Consider the following 17,534-nt stretch of genomic DNA (forward strand, 5'->3'; position numbering starts at 1 on the left):
TTTTTAGTAGAGATGGGGTTTTACCGTGTTAGCCATGATGGTCTCGATCTCCTGACCTCATGATCCACCCGTCTCGGCCTCCCAAAGTGCTGGGATTACAGGCTTGAGCCACTGCGCCCGGCCCAGATTCTTTTTCTCACCTAACTGTTCTTTCTCTTAGAGTTGATGGTTGTTTCTTATTTTCATTTGCTTTGTTTACTGTTTTGTTTGTTTGTTTTCAGATAGGGTCTTGATCTGTTGCCCAGGATGGAACGTAGTGGTGAGATCATGGCTCACCACAGCCTCGATCTCCTGGATTCAAGCAGTCCTCCCACGTCAGCCTCCCAAGTTGCTGGGACCACAGGCAGGTGCCACCATGCCCAGCTAATTAAATATTTTGTAGAGATAGGGGTCTTGCTACGTTGCTCAGGCTGGTCTCAAACTCCTGGGCTCAAGCAGTCCTCTCTCTTCGGCCTCCCAAAGTGCTGGGATTAGCAGTGTGAGCCACCATCCCAGCCAATTCTTATGACAAATTTATTCCCAAAGCTCCAGTGACTCTTTAACATGTCTTATTGTTGTTTTCCATGTGGTCAGATGTATCTAATTTTCATCATTCCGTGGAACTCTTCTTCCTCGTGCTTCACTGTGGATTAGTTGATCACAGATTTGCTTTTATGGGGACTTCCCTTTGCTGCATTCTAGGGTTGAATCTCAATCAAGTCTTCCTACTGTTTATTTACTGCCTTGTTTTTGTAGGAATTATTGAGAAAGTATATTATTGAGATTGTAAATTATTGGGAAAATAAATTTCTTGAGACTGTTAGTCTGAAAATGGCATTATTTGTTGTGGGAAGTAAGGGACCCCAAACAGAGGGACCGACTAGAACCGCGGTAGAGGAACATAAATTGTGACGATTTCATGGACATTTATCAGTTCCCAAATAATACTTTTATAATTTTTTATGCCTGTCTTACTTTAATTTCTTAATCCTGTTGTCTTCGTAAGCTGAGGATGTACGTCACCTCAGGACCACTATGATAATCGTGTTAACTCTACAAATTGATTGTAAAACATGTGTGTTTGAACAATATGAAATCAGTGCACCTTGAAAAAGAACAGAATAACTGATTTTTAGGGAACAAGGCAAGACAACCATAAGGTCTGACTACCTGCGGGTCAGGCAAAAAGAGCCATATTTTTCTTTTTGCAGAGAGCCTATAAACGGACGTGCAAGTTGGGAAGATATCGCTAAATTCTTTTCTTAGCAAGGAATATTGATATTAATACTCTGGGAAAGGAATTCATTCCTGAGGGGAGGTCTATAAACGGCTGATCTGGGAATGTCTGTCCTGTGTGGTTGAGGTAAGGACTGAGATACGCCCTGGTCTCCTGCTGTACCCTCAGGCTTACTAGGATTGGGAAACTCCATCCTGGTAAATTTTTGGTCAGACCAGTTCTCTGCTCTTGAACCCTGTTTTCTGTTAAGATGTTTGTCAAGACAGTATGTGCACCGCTGAACACAGACCCTTATCAGGAGTTCTGATTTTGCCCTTGTCTTGTTTCCTCAGAAGCATGTGATCTTTGTTCTGCCTTTTGCCCTTTGAAGCATGTGATCTTTGTGACCTACTCTCTGTTCGTATACCCCTCCCCTTTTGAAATCCTTAATAAAAACTTGCTGGTTTTGAGGCTCAGGTGGGCATCACGGTCCTATGGATATATGATGTCACCCCCAGCAGCCCAGCTGTAAAATTCCTCTCTTTGTACTCTTTCTCTGTATTTCTCAGCCAGCCAACACTTATGGAAAATAGAAAGAACCTACATTAAAATACTGGGGGCGAGTTCTCCTGATATTTATTTTAACTATACACTTGAATGATTGTTGGAACTAATTTTCATTCAGTGTTTGAAGATACTTCTTTAATGTCCTTAAGCTTCCAGTGTTTCTGTTGGCAAATTGGTCCTGATCCTGTGAATATAAGGTGTTTCCCTGGCTCCCTTGCCCACAGGACACTTTTTGGTATCATCTTTTCATCCCCAGTGCTCTGAAATTTCATGAGATGCATTGTCACAGTTCTCTTCATTTATTATGAGGGGTGCTCAGTGGTCCTCTCAAAGGACACTCTTGTCTTTAAATTCTGGGACAATTTATTTCCTTATTGTGGGAAGAACAAGAATGTGTTGTGTCTGCAAACAATGCTTACAAAATACAACATTTCTAAATAATATGTTAATACTGGTTAGTGTTAAGTATATAAGGTATTGATAAGTCAATATTTGGATTCCCTTAATTCTAGATTAGAGAATTTTAATTTACAGATTATTTTTTAAAACTATAAATGCGAGGAAAGGTTGCTTTTAGTGAACTTAAGCCTGATACTTATAAAGAACATCTATAAAATACTGAATCTGTTTAACTTGTAAACTAGTTAAGCAAGTTATTGTTTTTCTGGAATAGGCCTTTTTATGTTTAGATAGTACCAAGTTTAATAAACTAGTAGACTTATTCTTGAAAGCTAATTTCAGGAGACATTAGTTTTCTTAATTTCTTTATTTATATTGCTTTGTTCTCTTGCATGCGTGACTGATTCTTACTGTGTGTGCTGATTAATATTGGCATATGAGCAGAAAATACTACTTTAAGAACAATGTATAACCTAGTCCTTCAGAGAAGTGAATGTTTGTTTGTTTGTTTGAGACGGAGTCTTGCTCTGTCACCCAGGCTGGAGTGTGGAGCGCAGTGGCGCAATCTTGGCTCACTGCAAGCTCCGCCTCCCAGGTTCATGCCATTCTCCTGCCTCAGCCTCCCGAGTAGCTGGGACTACAGGCATGTGCCACCACACCCAGCTAATTTTTTTTGTATTTTTAGTAGAGACAGGGTTTCACTGTGTTAGCCAGGATGGTCTCGATCTCCTGACCTCGTGATCCGCCTGCCTCGGCCTCCGAAAGTGCTGGGATTACAGGCATGAGCCACCGCGCCTGGCCTGAGAAGTGAATGTTTTTAAACTGTTGTTTGGTTAAATTTGAGTCTAGTTTTGTGAACTTTTTTGTTTCATCTCAATACTGTCATAACTGTACGTCTTACTTGAAATATTATTCATTTTCAAAGGTATGATTGTTTTTGGTTCTAAAGTAAAATTCTAGATATGTGGTTTTTGCTTTATACTTTGAATACTTTTTGCTATTGCAGAAGTAATTTTTTTAATCTTCAGTTCTCTCTAGAGAGATACTGTTCTTTTACACAGGAACCAGCCACATGCTTTCATTTTGAAATGGTTGGAAATAGTGATAATTGGGTGTGAATGTAAGCTGTTTCCCCAGCTCCCTCACCCACAGGACACCTGGTATCTTTTCATCCCCTGTGCTCTGAAATTTCATGAGGTCAGGTCCATATTTGAAAAGGAAAGTCCTTTTTCTTTTTTGTTTTTTTTTGAGACAGGGTCTCTCTCTGTCACCCACGCTGGAGTTCAGTGGCGCCATCTCGGCTCGCTGCAACCTCCGCCTCCTGAGTTCAAGTGATTCTTGTGCCTCAGCCTTCCAAGTAGCTGGGATTACGGGCATGCACCACCATGCCTGGCTAATTTTTGTGTGTTTAGTAGAGATGGGGTTTTGCCATGTTGTCCAGGCTGGTCTTGAACTCCTGGCCTCAAGCAGTCCACCTGCCTTTGCTTTCCAAAGCATTAGGATTACAGGCGTGAGCCACTGTGTCTGGCCAACGTCCATATTTTTTAATGGCTCATGATCACATCTCTGTAAGACATTCATGGCCCTTTATTTTCCTTCTCAGTTTTTATTGAAATATAATTTAGGCCAGGTGCGGTGACTCACGCCTGTAATCCCAGCACTTTGGGAGGCTGAGGCAGGCAGATCATGAGGTCAGAAGTTCGAGACCAGTCTGGCCAACATAGTGAAACCCTGTCTCTACTAAAAATACACAAAAATTAGCCAGATGTGGTGGTGGGCGCCTGTAATCCAGCTACTCAGGAGACTGAGGCAGGAGAATTATGTGAACCTGGGAGGCGGACGTTGCAGTGAGCCAAGATCGTGCCACTGCACTCCAGCCTGGGTGACAGACTGAGACTCCATCTCAAAAAAAAAAAAAAAGAAATATAATTTATATTTAGTGAAATGTACACTTTGATAAGTCTTAAATGTATACATACTTATAGCTCACACATCTGTTACAATGTAGATAGGAACATGGCCATCAACACAGAATGTTCTCTCTTGCTACTTCGTATTCAACCCCTGCCTCTTCTCCCCACCCTCATAACAACAGTTCTAATTTCTTTTGACACCTAGGTGACTACCTGTTCTAGAACTTACTATAAATACAGTCGTACATTATGTATTCTATTGTGTTCTTGTGCAGTTTTATGAAATTATCTGTTTTGTTGTATATATGGATTATTTCTTACTAAAAATGCTGAATAGTATTCCCTTATATAAATCCAGTCTTCTGTTTGTTGGCAATGTGGGTGTTTGTAGTTTTTAGCTGTTACAAATCAAGTTACTCTGATGATAAGCAGGGTTTTTTTTGGTGAATATTTGTTTTCATTTCTCTTGGGTAAATAAGGAGTGGAATTGCTAGGTCGTATAGAAGGATATGCTTAAGTAAAGATACTGCCAGTTTTCCAAGTCTCAATGTGTGAGACTTCTGGGTGCCCCATATCCTTACCAGTGTTAGGGATTGTTGTTGTTTTTAAATTTTAGGCAGTCTAGATGATGTCTGTTGATGGCTCATTTTGATTTTAATTTGCATTTATTTGATATTTTTTTCTTGGGGTTACTAACCATCCGTATGTCGAAATGAAATAAAATATAGAGATAAATCTCTACATTTAAAACATTTTATTTGGTAAGCAGGAATTGCAATTCAGGGCATACTCACACAGACCTGATGGTCTTTGCTGTGTCCCAAGAACGAAGAGAAGGTTGGGGGTTTTATTTTTAAAAAGAGAGATATTTTATATTGCTTTGTGAGAAAGTTCATCAGCACTAGTAAGGTTTGGGGGACTGGCAGGCTCTGCGTGTGTGACGGTGGGTAAAGCCAGTCTTAGAGTGGCAGCAGGTTGCTTAGATAGTGATTAGATAAAACTGGTTTCAGGTTACAGCAGGCAGTTTCAGCGGCCAGGCTGGCACAGAATTACATTTTTGGAGCAATGATGTGTGCCCAGAGTGCTTTTTCCTCTTGGCTTCTTGACTCAGTTTTATTTGGGTATGACAAGTGACCCAATTCATATGATCAATTTTCATATTGTATTTTCCTCTGTAAACTGTTTTTTCAACTCTGCCCATTTTTGTTATGGGTTTTTTATCTTTTTATTATTCTAAGTAAAATCCTTTGTCAAATACACACACACACACACACACACACACACACACACACACAAATGTAGTCTTCAAGTCTTTGGCTTGACTGTGCATTTTATCTTTTTTTCTTTCTCTTTCCCTACAAAACAAGGCCTCAAGCTGTCACCCAGGCTGAAGTGCACTGTGGTCATGGCTCGCTGCAGCTTACCTCCTGGGCTCACGTGATCCTCTTGCCTTGGCCTCCCAGATTGCTGGGATTACAGGCACGAGCCACTGTGGTTGGCCTGTTTCTTTTCTTAATAGTGTCTTTTGAGGAGCAGAAGTCCAATTTGTCTGTTTTTTATTTTATAGTTAGTGCTTTCTGGTAGTGTCTGGGAAGTTTTTACCCTCTCAAAGCCCTCAAAAATATGTTTTTAGAAGTTGTATAGTTTTTAGCCATTAAGTTTTAGGTCTGTAATTTATCATGAATTATATTGTGCACATGATATGACATAGAGAGTTGAGCTTCATTTTTTCCCATATGCTTATCCAGCACTATTTGTTGAAAAAGATTGTCCCCTCATTGAATTCCTCTGCAACCTTTGTTGAAAATCAATTAACTATACAAATGTACATTTCTTTTTGGAATTTCGGTTTGTTCCTCTGATCTATTGTCTGTTCTTACTGCAACACCTTACTGTCCTGAATACTGTAGCTGTTTTTCTTCTTGTTTTTGTCTATGCCTGTTGGCATTTCTGGATTTCCTAGCTTCTATCATTCCAAGTCTGTGGTGTGAGATAGAAGAAAACTCTGGGAACCCACCACCATGTTCTTCCTGTCCTGAGGTACTGAACTGGTCTGCCTCCTTCTGTCTACTTTTCAGAGTCTTTTTCTTCTTCTTCTTTTTCTTCTTCCTCTTCCTCTTCTTCTTCTTCCTTCCTCTTCCTCTTCTTTCTTCTTCTTCTTCCTTCTTCTTTCTTCCTTCTTCTGTCTTCTTCTTTCTTTTTCTTCTTCTTTTCTTTCTTCTTTCTTCTTCTTTTTAATCTGATCTGGGAATTTTAGTTGTACTTCCCAGGAAGAATAGGGATAACTAATCTTTATTCAAATTTTTAATAATTTACACCAGGTATCCTCTTGCCTCAGCAATAAGAATTTCTGATTTTTGTTGTTTATTTTCTTACCTTTGAATATTTATACTTAAATTTTATTATGGACCGTTTGAAGCCTCACTCTTCTGCCCTTTCCTTCAGTGAAGTTTAGGCTTGCTGTAGCTCCCCAGTGGTCAAACAAGATGTCCTATTGCAAACACGTTGTTCTTCCTTTCTTACGAAACCATCCTGCACTCAGACGCTCACTCCTCCATGTCTGCCTTTAGTGGCTCCACTTATCTTCAACTCCAGATGAATCAAGTTGTCTTAGTCTGTTTGGACTTCTATAACAAAATACCACAAAGTGGGTAGCTTATAAACAACAGAAATGTATTGCTTTTAGTTGCAGTCTGGAATGTCCAAGATCAAGATGCTGACAGATTTGGTGTCTGCTGAGGGCCCACTTTCTGGTTCATAGATGGGGCCTTCTTGCTGTGTCCTCGCGTGGTGGATGGAGGTGGTGAACTCATAAGAGGAGGAGAGAGTGTCTTCACAAGAGGACACTAATCCCATTAATGAGGACTCCACTTCTCAACCTCGTCACCTCCCAAAGGCCCTCCCTCCTAATACCATCACCTTGGGGATTAAGTTTCAATATATGAATTTTGAGGGGACACATTCAGTCCGTAGCACAAGTCAATAAATATTTCTTCAGAGTAGCTTTTGGGAGATAATCTATTAAATACTTTATGAACAAAACTGTCTTCTTGTCTTTATCAGTCTAGTATGGAAATGAAAATAATTGTGTACCAGGAGAACGTGGAAACATAGGTATAACTTAACAAATGTTGTAGGAGTGAATGATCAAAAGCCGTCTGGCATTTTGCTGCTGGTATTCCTGCCCTTACTCCTCTCTTAGCCCCAGTTGTGTCACTTTCTGGCTTTGGAATTGGTAATGACTCCCACACCAGGTCTGAACTCCTCAGCATGGCATTCAGTTGTGTGAGCCCACCATATCTTTTAATGTCTTTTCCATTGCTTCTTAGCAAGAACTGCCCGGGTCGGGCTGGTCCTCTCCCATTCTCGTAAGTCCCAAATGTTCCTGTGTGTCTTTAACCACACTATTCCTCCTGGCATAAATGTATTTATTCCCTTTTGTGTGTGTATATATGAAGGGTGGTTCAGTGAAAAAAAAAAGTGTTTTGAGTCAAACAGATCCCAGTGTTATTTCTTACTTGCTATGTGATATAGGGTAAGTTATTTAAGCTCTCTGAGCCTTACTTTCTCTGTTTGTAAACATGGAAAAATACTGCTTTTCTTACAGGGTTAGCTAAATTACTGCATATGAAACTTCCAGAAGGCACAGGAACTCAAATAAAATGTCGATTCCCTTTCTTTATTTCCTGAATTAGAACTTAAGGCTCAGGGCAAGATTCATTTCTTCTAATATTTGTCTCATCAACAATAAATATGTTGAGAACAGAAAAGATACCAATTAGTTTATTAAATAAACACTTGACTACTTAGTGTGTGCCATAGGTAATGTGAAATGTTGGAGCTCACTGTTAGCGAGGTGAACACATGCATATGTAATTGAAATACAGTGTGGTAAGCGCTGTGAAGAGGTATGTTCAGGATGTTCTCAGGCACAGAAAAGGAATATTCGTGGCTTATACTGGATGGGGTGGGTCACCAGGGAGGATTCTTGGAGAAGTGTTGCTGGTGCTTGATTTTTTTAAACAGCTTTATTGAGGTAGAACTCATGTAAGATCCACCCACTTGAAGTGTATAATTTAATGATTTTTAGCCAGTTTATGGGTTTCTGCAACCATCACCATAATCCAAATTTAGAATGTTTCCATTATCTACAAAATCGTGCTCAATTGCAGACCTAGTGTTAAAGGATGAGTATGAATTTGCCACACAAAAATATTGAGAGGAAGGCTGGATTCCTGGGAGAGAATGAGCAAAGACAGAGAAGTATACAACAACATGGTATCCGTGTGGGTGATATATCTGTGAGCAATTTTTTTTTTCTGGAGTGTAAAGCTGTGCTCCTGCCCCACAAGTTGTGTTTTAGCTTCCGTGGACTTGAGCTCAGTTTCCTCATCTCTAATGTGTAATTACTGTTACCTTGTTAACTCTAGGTCCTTTTAAACTCTCAACTCTTAGATTGTCAAAACTTCAATTAATGCACTTTAAAAAACTATAGTCAAGGCTGGGCGTGGTGGCTTATGCCTATAATCCCAGTACTTTGGGAGGCCAAGGTGGGCAGATCACAAGGTCAGGAGATCGAGACCATCCTGGTTAACACGGTGAAATCTTGTCTCTTCTAAAAATACAAAAAAAATTAGCCTGGCATGGTGCCAGGCACCTATAGTCCCAGCTACTCAGGAGGCTGGGGCAGGAGAATGTCATGAACCCAGGAGGTGGAGCTTGCAGTGAGCCGAGATCCCGCCATTGTACTCCAGCCTGGGCGACAGAGTGCGTTCTGAAACAAACAAACAAACAAACAAAAAACGATAGCTAAGGCCAGGCACGGTGGCTCACACCTGTAAGCCCAGCACTTTGGGAGGCCAAGGCGGGTGGATCACCTGAGGTCAGGAGTTCGAGACCAGCCTGACCAACATGGTGAAACACCGTCTCTACTAAAAATCCAAAAATTAGCCCGGTGTGGTGGTGCACACATGTAATCCCAGTTACTTGGGAGGTTGAGGCAGGAGAATCACATGAACCCAGGAGACAGGTTTAGTGACTCAAGAGTGCGCCACTGCACTCCCGCCTGGGCAAAAAGAACGAGACTCCATCTCAAAAAAACAAAAACAAAAATCAAAAACAGATAGCCAAAAGTCAGGGCCCATTAAGATAACAGAATTATACTGATGCTTATTGATCCTTCAATGAAAATGTTTTTTTGTTTTTAATTTTTTTTCTGATTATACAAGCAATAGTGCATATTGGGTAGAAAATTTATAAAATGCAGAAAGACAAAAAGAAAGTTTAGATCACTCATAATCTTACAATTCAGAGATAATTATTATTAATATTCTGTTTTATGCATATATTTACATATTTAAATTGATATGCCGTAAATAAAATTGCTTTTTCCTCACATCATTAAATATTGCCAAAAGCATGATTTTTAATGCATAATTTTTACAGGATTAAAAAATAGCTTGTTCTTTTTTTTTTTTTATTTTGAGACAGGGTCTCACTCTGCGACCCAGGCTGGAGTGCAGTGGTGCGATCTCAGCTCACTGTAACCTTCATCTCCTGAACTCAAGTGATCCTCCCACCTCAGCCTCCCAAGTGGCTAGGACTAGAGGCATATATCACCACACCCAGCTAATTTTTTGTATTGTTTTTTTAGAGACAAAGTTTCATTGTGTTGCTCAGGCTAGTCTCAGATTCCTAGGCTTGAGTGGTCCACCCACCTTGGCAGCCCAGAGTGCTGGTATTACAGGCATGAGCTACCGTGCCAGGCCCCTTTTCATTTTTTTTAAGTTATAGAAGTAATATATAGACAACGTGAGGTTCAAACTATATAGAAAGGATAAAATGGAAAGAATAAAGTCTACCCTTATGACGCTTCCAAGAGTTAATAGTAATTAACCGTTTCTGATATGTTTTCAGAAACTGTGTGTGTGTGTGTGTGTGTGTGTGTGTGTGTGTGACTTTATAGCCTTTTATTTGGATAAACCATAATCAGTATTCTATTGATAGCATTTTAGATTATTTCATTTTTTTTTTTTTACAGTACTGCAGTGAATATTTTCTTGCATATATCTTTGCATTTTTGTGAAAGTGTGTCTGAAGGATAATTTCCTAAAAGCAGAATTCCTGGATCAAAAGAATAGATTTAAAATTGTAATAGCTACGATAAGATTGCTTTTCAAAAAGGATCGTGTTACACCTACCGTTAGTAGGTGTTCTCGTGAGTCTTGTTTCCTCTATCCTTACCATCATAATGGATCTTACATGTGCCATTTTGTTCTTTGCCATTCTCATATTAGAAAAGTGATAGTTCATTGTTTAAAAAATTATAATTGAAGTTGAACATTGTTTCCACTCATTTTTTAGCCACTTTTCTGTGAACTGCCTTTTCACATCATTTGTCTGGTTCTCTTAATTTGTTGCTATTTGCATTAATTTAAGAATTCTTTGCTTTTTAGAAATTAGCTCTCCCAATTTGCAACTTTCTTTTTTTTTTTTCTACATTTGCTTGCTTTTGACTTTGTTTATAGTCAGAATTGTCACTATGGCTTATGGATTTTTTTAATTGTAAAGTTAACCTTTAAAGTGAGTGCAAAGAGAGGCCGGGCACAGTGGCTCACACCTGTAATCCCAGCACGTTGGGAGGCCAAGGCAGGTGACTCACCCGAGGCCAGGAGTTCGAGACCAGCCTAACCAATATGGTGAAACTCTGTCTCTACTGAAAATACAGAAAATTAGCCAGGTGTGGTGGCAGGCGCCTATAATCCCAGCTACTCAGGAGGCTGAGGCAGGAGAATCACTTGAACCTGGAAGGTGGAGGTTGCAGTAAGCCGAGATCACGCCATTGCATTCCAGCCTGGGCAGCAAGAGCGAAACTCCATCTCAAAAAATAAATAAATAAATAGAGCGAGCGCAAAGAGAAAAAGTGATTCTGATAATATTTCAAATGAATGTCATAATGACATTAAAGAGGAATAAGAATTAATCCAAGTGACTTTTAAACGCAGTACTTTGACTATGTACCTACCATCTAAAGAAGGGAAACAGTGCAAACAAATTTTGAACTCCTCTTACATTTGCCCTTTGTAGCATCTGTTGTAGTAAAACTATTTTGCATGTATTTTAGGATTGATTAAATGAGGGTTCCTTCATTTCTTTTAGCATGACCGCAGTACAAAAATGTAGTTATTATTGATACATGAGCTGTATATATAATTGCATGCATCATAGAATCATAGTGGTCTGTAATTATGTGAATCATTAAATATATCATTTTAATTATAAAATTTAATTGCGATCTGAACTGTTCATGTGTAGTTATAAAGATGTCTTTGTAACTTATTTATAGTTGTTTAGTCCTAAAGTAGAATAGTAAGATTTTATGTTGGGTAGCAGTCAAAATGAAGTACTTTAGAATGATGAGGTTTTTTTTTTCTTTCCTTTTCTTTCTTTCTTTTTTTTTTGTTTTAAGGAATTCTGTATTCCTTTAAAGGACTTTGGGAACTCTACCTCTGATTTTCATTTGATTTATTTTTTGAATACTTGAAGATCCCATTGCTTTCAACCCTGAGAACTGAAATGTGTGATGTATGAAATGTATCTCGAGATAATAAAATGAAAGAGTATTTTACAAGGGGATTGTGAAGAAAATATTTTTGATTTGTAAATGCTGTGCTGTGTGTTTGTGGTGTGTTTGTTTCTTGGTGTTAAGTGACTCTGCTCATGTTTTTTCTCTTGGTGCAGGTGTAATGGATAGGTAACAGAGAGGACCTCGCCCCTTCCTAGTCAGGGCAGCAGCATGACTGAGTGCTTCCTGCCCCCGACAAGCAGCCCCAGTGAACACCGCAGGGTGGAGCATGGCAGCGGGCTTACCCGGACCCCCAGCTCTGAAGAGATCAGCCCTACTAAATTTCCTGGATTGTACCGCACTGGCGAGCCTTCACCTCCCCATGACATCCTCCATGAGCCTCCTGATATAGTGTCTGATGATGAGAAAGATCATGGGAAGAAAAAAGGGAAATTTAAGAAAAAGGAAAAGAGGAGTAAGTACCATGTTTTCCTATGCTTTAGATATTTTTATTTTATTTTATTTTACTATTATTTTTTGAGACAGAGTCTTGCTCTGTTGCCCAGGTTGGAGTGCGGCAGCACAATTTCAGCTCACTGCAACCTCCGCCTCCCGATTCCAGCAATTCTTATGTCTTAGTCTCCGGAGTAGCTGGGACTACAGGCGTGCGCCACCGTGCCCAGCTAAGTTTTGTGTTTTTAGTAGAGACAGTTTTGCCATGTTGGCCAGGCTGGTCTTGAACTCCTGGCCTTAAGTGATCCACCCACCTTGGCCTCCCAAAGTGCTGGGATTACAGGCGTGAGCCACCATGCCCGGCTTAGATATATTTTAAATAAACTTCCACTCTAATTACATGTACCAGCTGTCTTCTGGAAACATGTCAAGGCAGAGACTCTTGTTTGATTTTTCTGTTCTTTATTTTTCAGGGTCTCAGTTTTTGTATATTAAGAGTTGTATTTTGGGGACTTAATCTCACAAATAAAAATACTGAGTTTCCAGAAATGGCAAAGTTTTCTGCTGGATATTTCCTGAAGTAATAATTCAAAATAATGTCTACAAAGTAGATATGGAGCTGGGCACAGTGGCTTACGCCTATAATCCTAGCACTTTCGGAGGCTGAGATGGGAGGATTGCTTGAAGTCAGAAGTTCAAGAGCGTGCGAAACAAAGCCACACCGCTCTCTACCAAAAATTTCAACAATTAGCTGAGCATGGGGGTGTGTGCCTGTAGCCACAGCTACTTAGGAGGCTGCAGTGAGCTGTGCTTGCACCACTGTAGTCCAGCCTGGGTGACAGAGTGAGACTCTGTCCTCTCCCCCGCCGAAGGCCCCCCCCAAAACAGATAGATACTGGAATTTTGCCCTTAAAGCATCTTACTTTTCTTGGATAGGTCATGTCTGCTATTTGGGGTACACTTTATTGGAACCTTCATTAAAGTAGTTATTTATCTTAAGCAAATACCATGATACATTCCATTTGAGGGCCTATTCAGTAGGGAGGATGAGTCATTTGAGTTTAACTTTTTAGTATGTTAAAAGCAAATAAAGTGAGTTATTTTAAGTATTCCTTATTTTGGACTTCATGATATTTTAAATTGATTTGTTTTTGAAGGATTACACAGAGCACACAAATTATATACAACTTGATGAGTGGATATGCTTGTGTAACCACTGCAAGGATCCGGAAATAGAGCATTATCAATTTTTTTTTGCTGCCTCTTTAAAGGGAATCACTTACCCCTCCCATAAGTAAACTTCTTTTATTGTTGATTGGTGCTGCCTGATTTTAAACTTATGTATACTTCTATTTGTATCTAGTTTCTTTTGCCCAATATTAAAAGTAAAACTTTAGACAAACTAAATTTATGGATTTTTTTTTTTTTTGAGACAGTCTTGCTCTGTTGCTCAGGCTGTAGTGTGCAGTGGTGCGATCACGGGTCACTGCAACCTCTGCCTCCCAGGTTCAGGTGATGCTTCTGCCTCAGCCTCCCAAGTAACTGGGATTACAGGCGTGTGCCACCACGCCTGGCTAATTTTTGTATTTTTAGTAGAGGCAGGGTTTCACCATGTTGGCGAGGCTGGTCTCAAACTCTTGACCTCCGGTGATCCGCCCACCTTAGCCTTCCAAAGTGCTGGGATTGATTACAGGTGTGAGCCACCCTGCCCGGCCAGTTTAACAGAGTTTAATTGAGCAAAGAACGATTAGGGAATCCAGTAGCCCCTAAACCAGAATAGGTTTAGAGTGACTCTGGTGCTGCCACATGGTCACGTAATATTTATGGACAGAAAAGGCGGTGACACACAGGAAACAGAAGCGAGGCACATAAACAGCTGGATTGGCGACAGCACGGCATTCGCCTTATGTGAGCGGTTTGAACACTTGCCCTCCGTGACTGGCCGAAACTCTGTAATTGGTGCAAGAGTAGATTCCAGTCTGGGGTACACTTTATTGGAACCTTCAATAAAGTAGTTATTTATCTTAAGTAAATACCATGATACATTCCATTTGAGGGCCTATTCAGTAGGGAGGATGAGTCATTTGAACATAGCTTTTTAGTTTGTTAAAAGCAAATAAAGTGAGTTATTTTAAGTATTCCTTATTTTGGACTTCATGATATTTTAAGTTGATTTGTTTTTGAAGGATTACACAGTTAGCTTACAGTTCACTATGTACAGAGAAACCTTTAGGCCAAACTTAAAATACGTGAGGAGGCAGCTTTAACTTAACATGTTTGTTAGATTAATTCATGTTATTCCATGTGTCAGTAATTTGTTCATCTTTGCACTAGATACTGTTTCATTGCATTATGTGTTAGAGTTATTAATCTGTTCTGTTGCTTGTTTGGGTGGTTTTCAGTTTTTGACTGTTACGAATAGTGCTTCTGTGGTGTACATGTTTTTGTATTTCTGTTATGTGTGTGCCTGGGAGTGGAATTGCTCATTTGTAGGCCGTGTGTATTTCAGCTTCAGTAGATCCCTGCAAAACAATCTTCCAGAATGCTTGTACCAGTTTACCTTCTCAACAGCAATGTATGAACATTCCACTTGCAAAAGCATCTTTGTATTTTGTCCTTAAGATTCTTGCCATTCTGGTTGGTGTGTGGTACGTGGTATTTTAGTTAGAGGGTAACTTAGGAAATAGCTGTTGTCTTTTATATAATAGCTTGCAAGGTGGCTAGCTAAGGAAAAGAATTAGAGTTACAGATATTAAAAAAACGACAAAACCAACCTATGACAACTGTGACATGGTTGGTAAAGCAGTTGGGCACATTTGTCAGTGTGTGAAAACCAGAGCTTTCTGAAGCAGGGAGTTGGCCACCATCTAAAGATGAGGGAATTTCCCATTTCAATCCTCTACTTAAATGAGTCTGCAGTTCCTGCTGCAGTCTCCGTAAAGAACTTAGCAGCTGGTGACAGGAGAGTGAAGTGTGACAGAGGAATAACTGAAGCACATCAACAGGAGTAAAGTTCGTCATGCTTTGAGATTGCCTAAAGTGACAGGCACCACTTAGTTGGAAGAGCTAGAGTAGGTAGAGTGAACACAGGTCGAGTATCCCTATTCCGAAAATCCAAAAGGCTACAAAATCTGAATCTTTTTGAGCACTGGCACGACCCTCAGAGGAAATGCTCATTGGAGCATTTTGGATTTCAGATTTTTGGGTTAGAGATGCTGAACTGGTATAATGCAAATATCCAGAAAAATCTGGAATTGGAAACACTTCTGGTCTCAAGTATTTCAGATAAGGAATACTCAACCTGTAGGTGTTGGAGGACATGACTCACATGACGAAAGCATTCTCGCTCTATTTTAGAAAAGGATTCATTCCATTAGCCCTCTATGTAGAGCCTTTCAGGTGTATCTCTAATGTTTGGTTTGCCAGAATTCTACTTACACACATATATAAAACCTGTTTCCCCTCCTAATACTGTAAGGCTGATAACTGCTATCTATTTGTCTCCCTCTTGTGGTCAAGAGTTGTCACTGTAACATCTTTTTCACTAAGAAGAAACCCATTTCTTTGCTGGGAAGTGCCCAGGAGGAATTGGCCAAGAAGTGAAAAGCTAGATAGCTGGTGCCAGGCGGCACCGTTTTTTGGTTCTGTTTTTTAGAAAGTATATGGACAGTTTGACATTAAACAAACATATAACTTACACTGTCTCCGTGTCTTTGGCAGCTGAAGGCTATGCAGCCTTTCAGGAAGATAGCTCTGGAGATGAGGCAGAAAGTCCTTCTAAAATGAAGAGGTCCAAGGGTATCCATGTTTTCAAGAAGCCCAGCTTTTCTAAAAAGAAGGAAAAGGATTTTAAAATAAAAGAGAAACCCAAAGAAGAAAAGCATAAAGAAGAAAAGCACAAAGAAGAAAAACATAAAGAGAAGAAGTCGAAAGACTTGACAGCAGCTGATGTTGTTAAACAGTGGAAGGAAAAGAAGAAAAAGAAAAAGCCAATTCAGGAGCCAGAGGTGCCTCAGATTGACGTTCCAAATCTCAAACCCATTTTTGGAATTCCTTTGGCTGATGCAGTAGAGAGGACCATGATGTATGATGGTGTTCGGCTGCCAGCCGTTTTCCGCGAATGTATAGATTACGTAGAGAAGTATGGCATGAAGTGTGAAGGCATCTACAGAGTATCAGGTACTGGGAATGTGCACTTCACTTGGTGGTTTTTAATAATTAACTTCACTTTCATTTTTAAAGGAAGAAAAAATACTGTGAGGACAATTTGGCCTGGATCCTAAGCTTTATTCATTTCCTCGATCCTCCCAGTTGCACAAAAATCCACCCCTCTCCCCAGCCTTTCTTTGGTGTTCCAGCATTTGGTTTTTTATATTTCCTTCCATTCGGAGGATTTCACGTTAGTTGTTCGTAGCTTGCGGCAGCCAGGACTAAAACAAAATGAAGTATACTGGTAGCATTGCTTAACAGGGCTGCATTCAGACCCTGCTTTTTTTTTTTTCTTTTGTTTGTTTATTTGTGTTTTCGAGACAGAGTCTTGCTCTGTCACCCAGGCTGGAGTGCAGTGGCGTGATCTCAGCTCACTGCAACCTCCGCCTCCTGGGTTCAAGTGATTCTCCTGCCTCAGCCTCCTGAGTAGCTGGGATTACAGGCACCCGCCACCACACCCAGCTAATTTTTGTATTTTTAGTAGAGACAAGGTTTCACCATATTGGCCAGGCTGGTCTCGAACCCCGGACCTCAGATGATCTGCCCTCCTCGGCCTCCCAAAGTGCTGGGATTACAGGTGTGAGCCACCACTCCCAGGCGCCTGCTTTTTTTTTTTCTTCTTCTTTCCTCTGTAAGCAGAGGCTCAGTGATACAAGGGCCATCAACAAGAAAAGGAAAGTTAACTCTGTGAAGGAATCTTCTTGGCCAAGAGTCACGTTTATGGACACAGTCGTATAATGCATTTCCTTAGCTCAGCTAAGAGGCATGGAATGGTTTTGGTTTTTGTTTTCTTGGTGCACGGTTCATAGAGGTACTGCAATACCCGGTTAATACATGGAGTGGTCCAAGCGAGCTTCTGTTCCATCTCCCTGCTCCAGAAATCTTGCAACAGATACTACACCTGACTTTAGCCAAAAGACCAAGAAGTGGTAAATGTTTAGGCCCTATATGTGAATGCTTTGGTCAGCTACATGCAACTATTACATATATTAGCCACGCTGATTTTCTATTTATCTTTATTCCATATATATACAAATTAAATTTCATATTTGGCAAGAGTGTGTTTTGATTGGATATCTAAATCAAGCAATATGTATATTATTTAAAAGTAAAAAAGATTTCTTAGAAAGCAGTATGACTTTTGGCCGGGCGTGGTGGCTCAAGCCTGTAATCCCAGCACTTTGGGAGGCTGAGACGGGCGGATCACGAGGTCAGGAGATCGAGACCATCCTGG

The 17,534-nt window shown here is 40.2% G+C and overlaps 1 protein-coding gene across 2 annotated transcripts in view; it reads left to right on the plus strand.

The window, feature by feature from the left end:
• RALBP1 (ralA binding protein 1) overlaps window positions 1-17,534 on the plus strand; it is a 62,914-nt gene that overhangs the window by 26,380 nt on the left and 19,000 nt on the right. For both annotated transcript variants that reach the window (XM_011936606.1, XM_011936607.1), the window contains exons 2-3: window positions 11,815-12,113; window positions 15,812-16,270. In XM_011936606.1, coding sequence (XP_011791996.1) covers window positions 11,870-12,113; window positions 15,812-16,270 — 703 coding nt within the window. In that variant the 5' untranslated portion in view covers window positions 11,815-11,869. The remainder of the gene's footprint in view (window positions 1-11,814; window positions 12,114-15,811; window positions 16,271-17,534) is intronic.

Source organism: Colobus angolensis, unplaced genomic scaffold (genome assembly GCF_000951035.1).
Source record: "Colobus angolensis palliatus isolate OR3802 unplaced genomic scaffold, Cang.pa_1.0 Scaffold155, whole genome shotgun sequence".
Taxonomy (NCBI): domain Eukaryota; kingdom Metazoa; phylum Chordata; class Mammalia; order Primates; family Cercopithecidae; genus Colobus; species Colobus angolensis.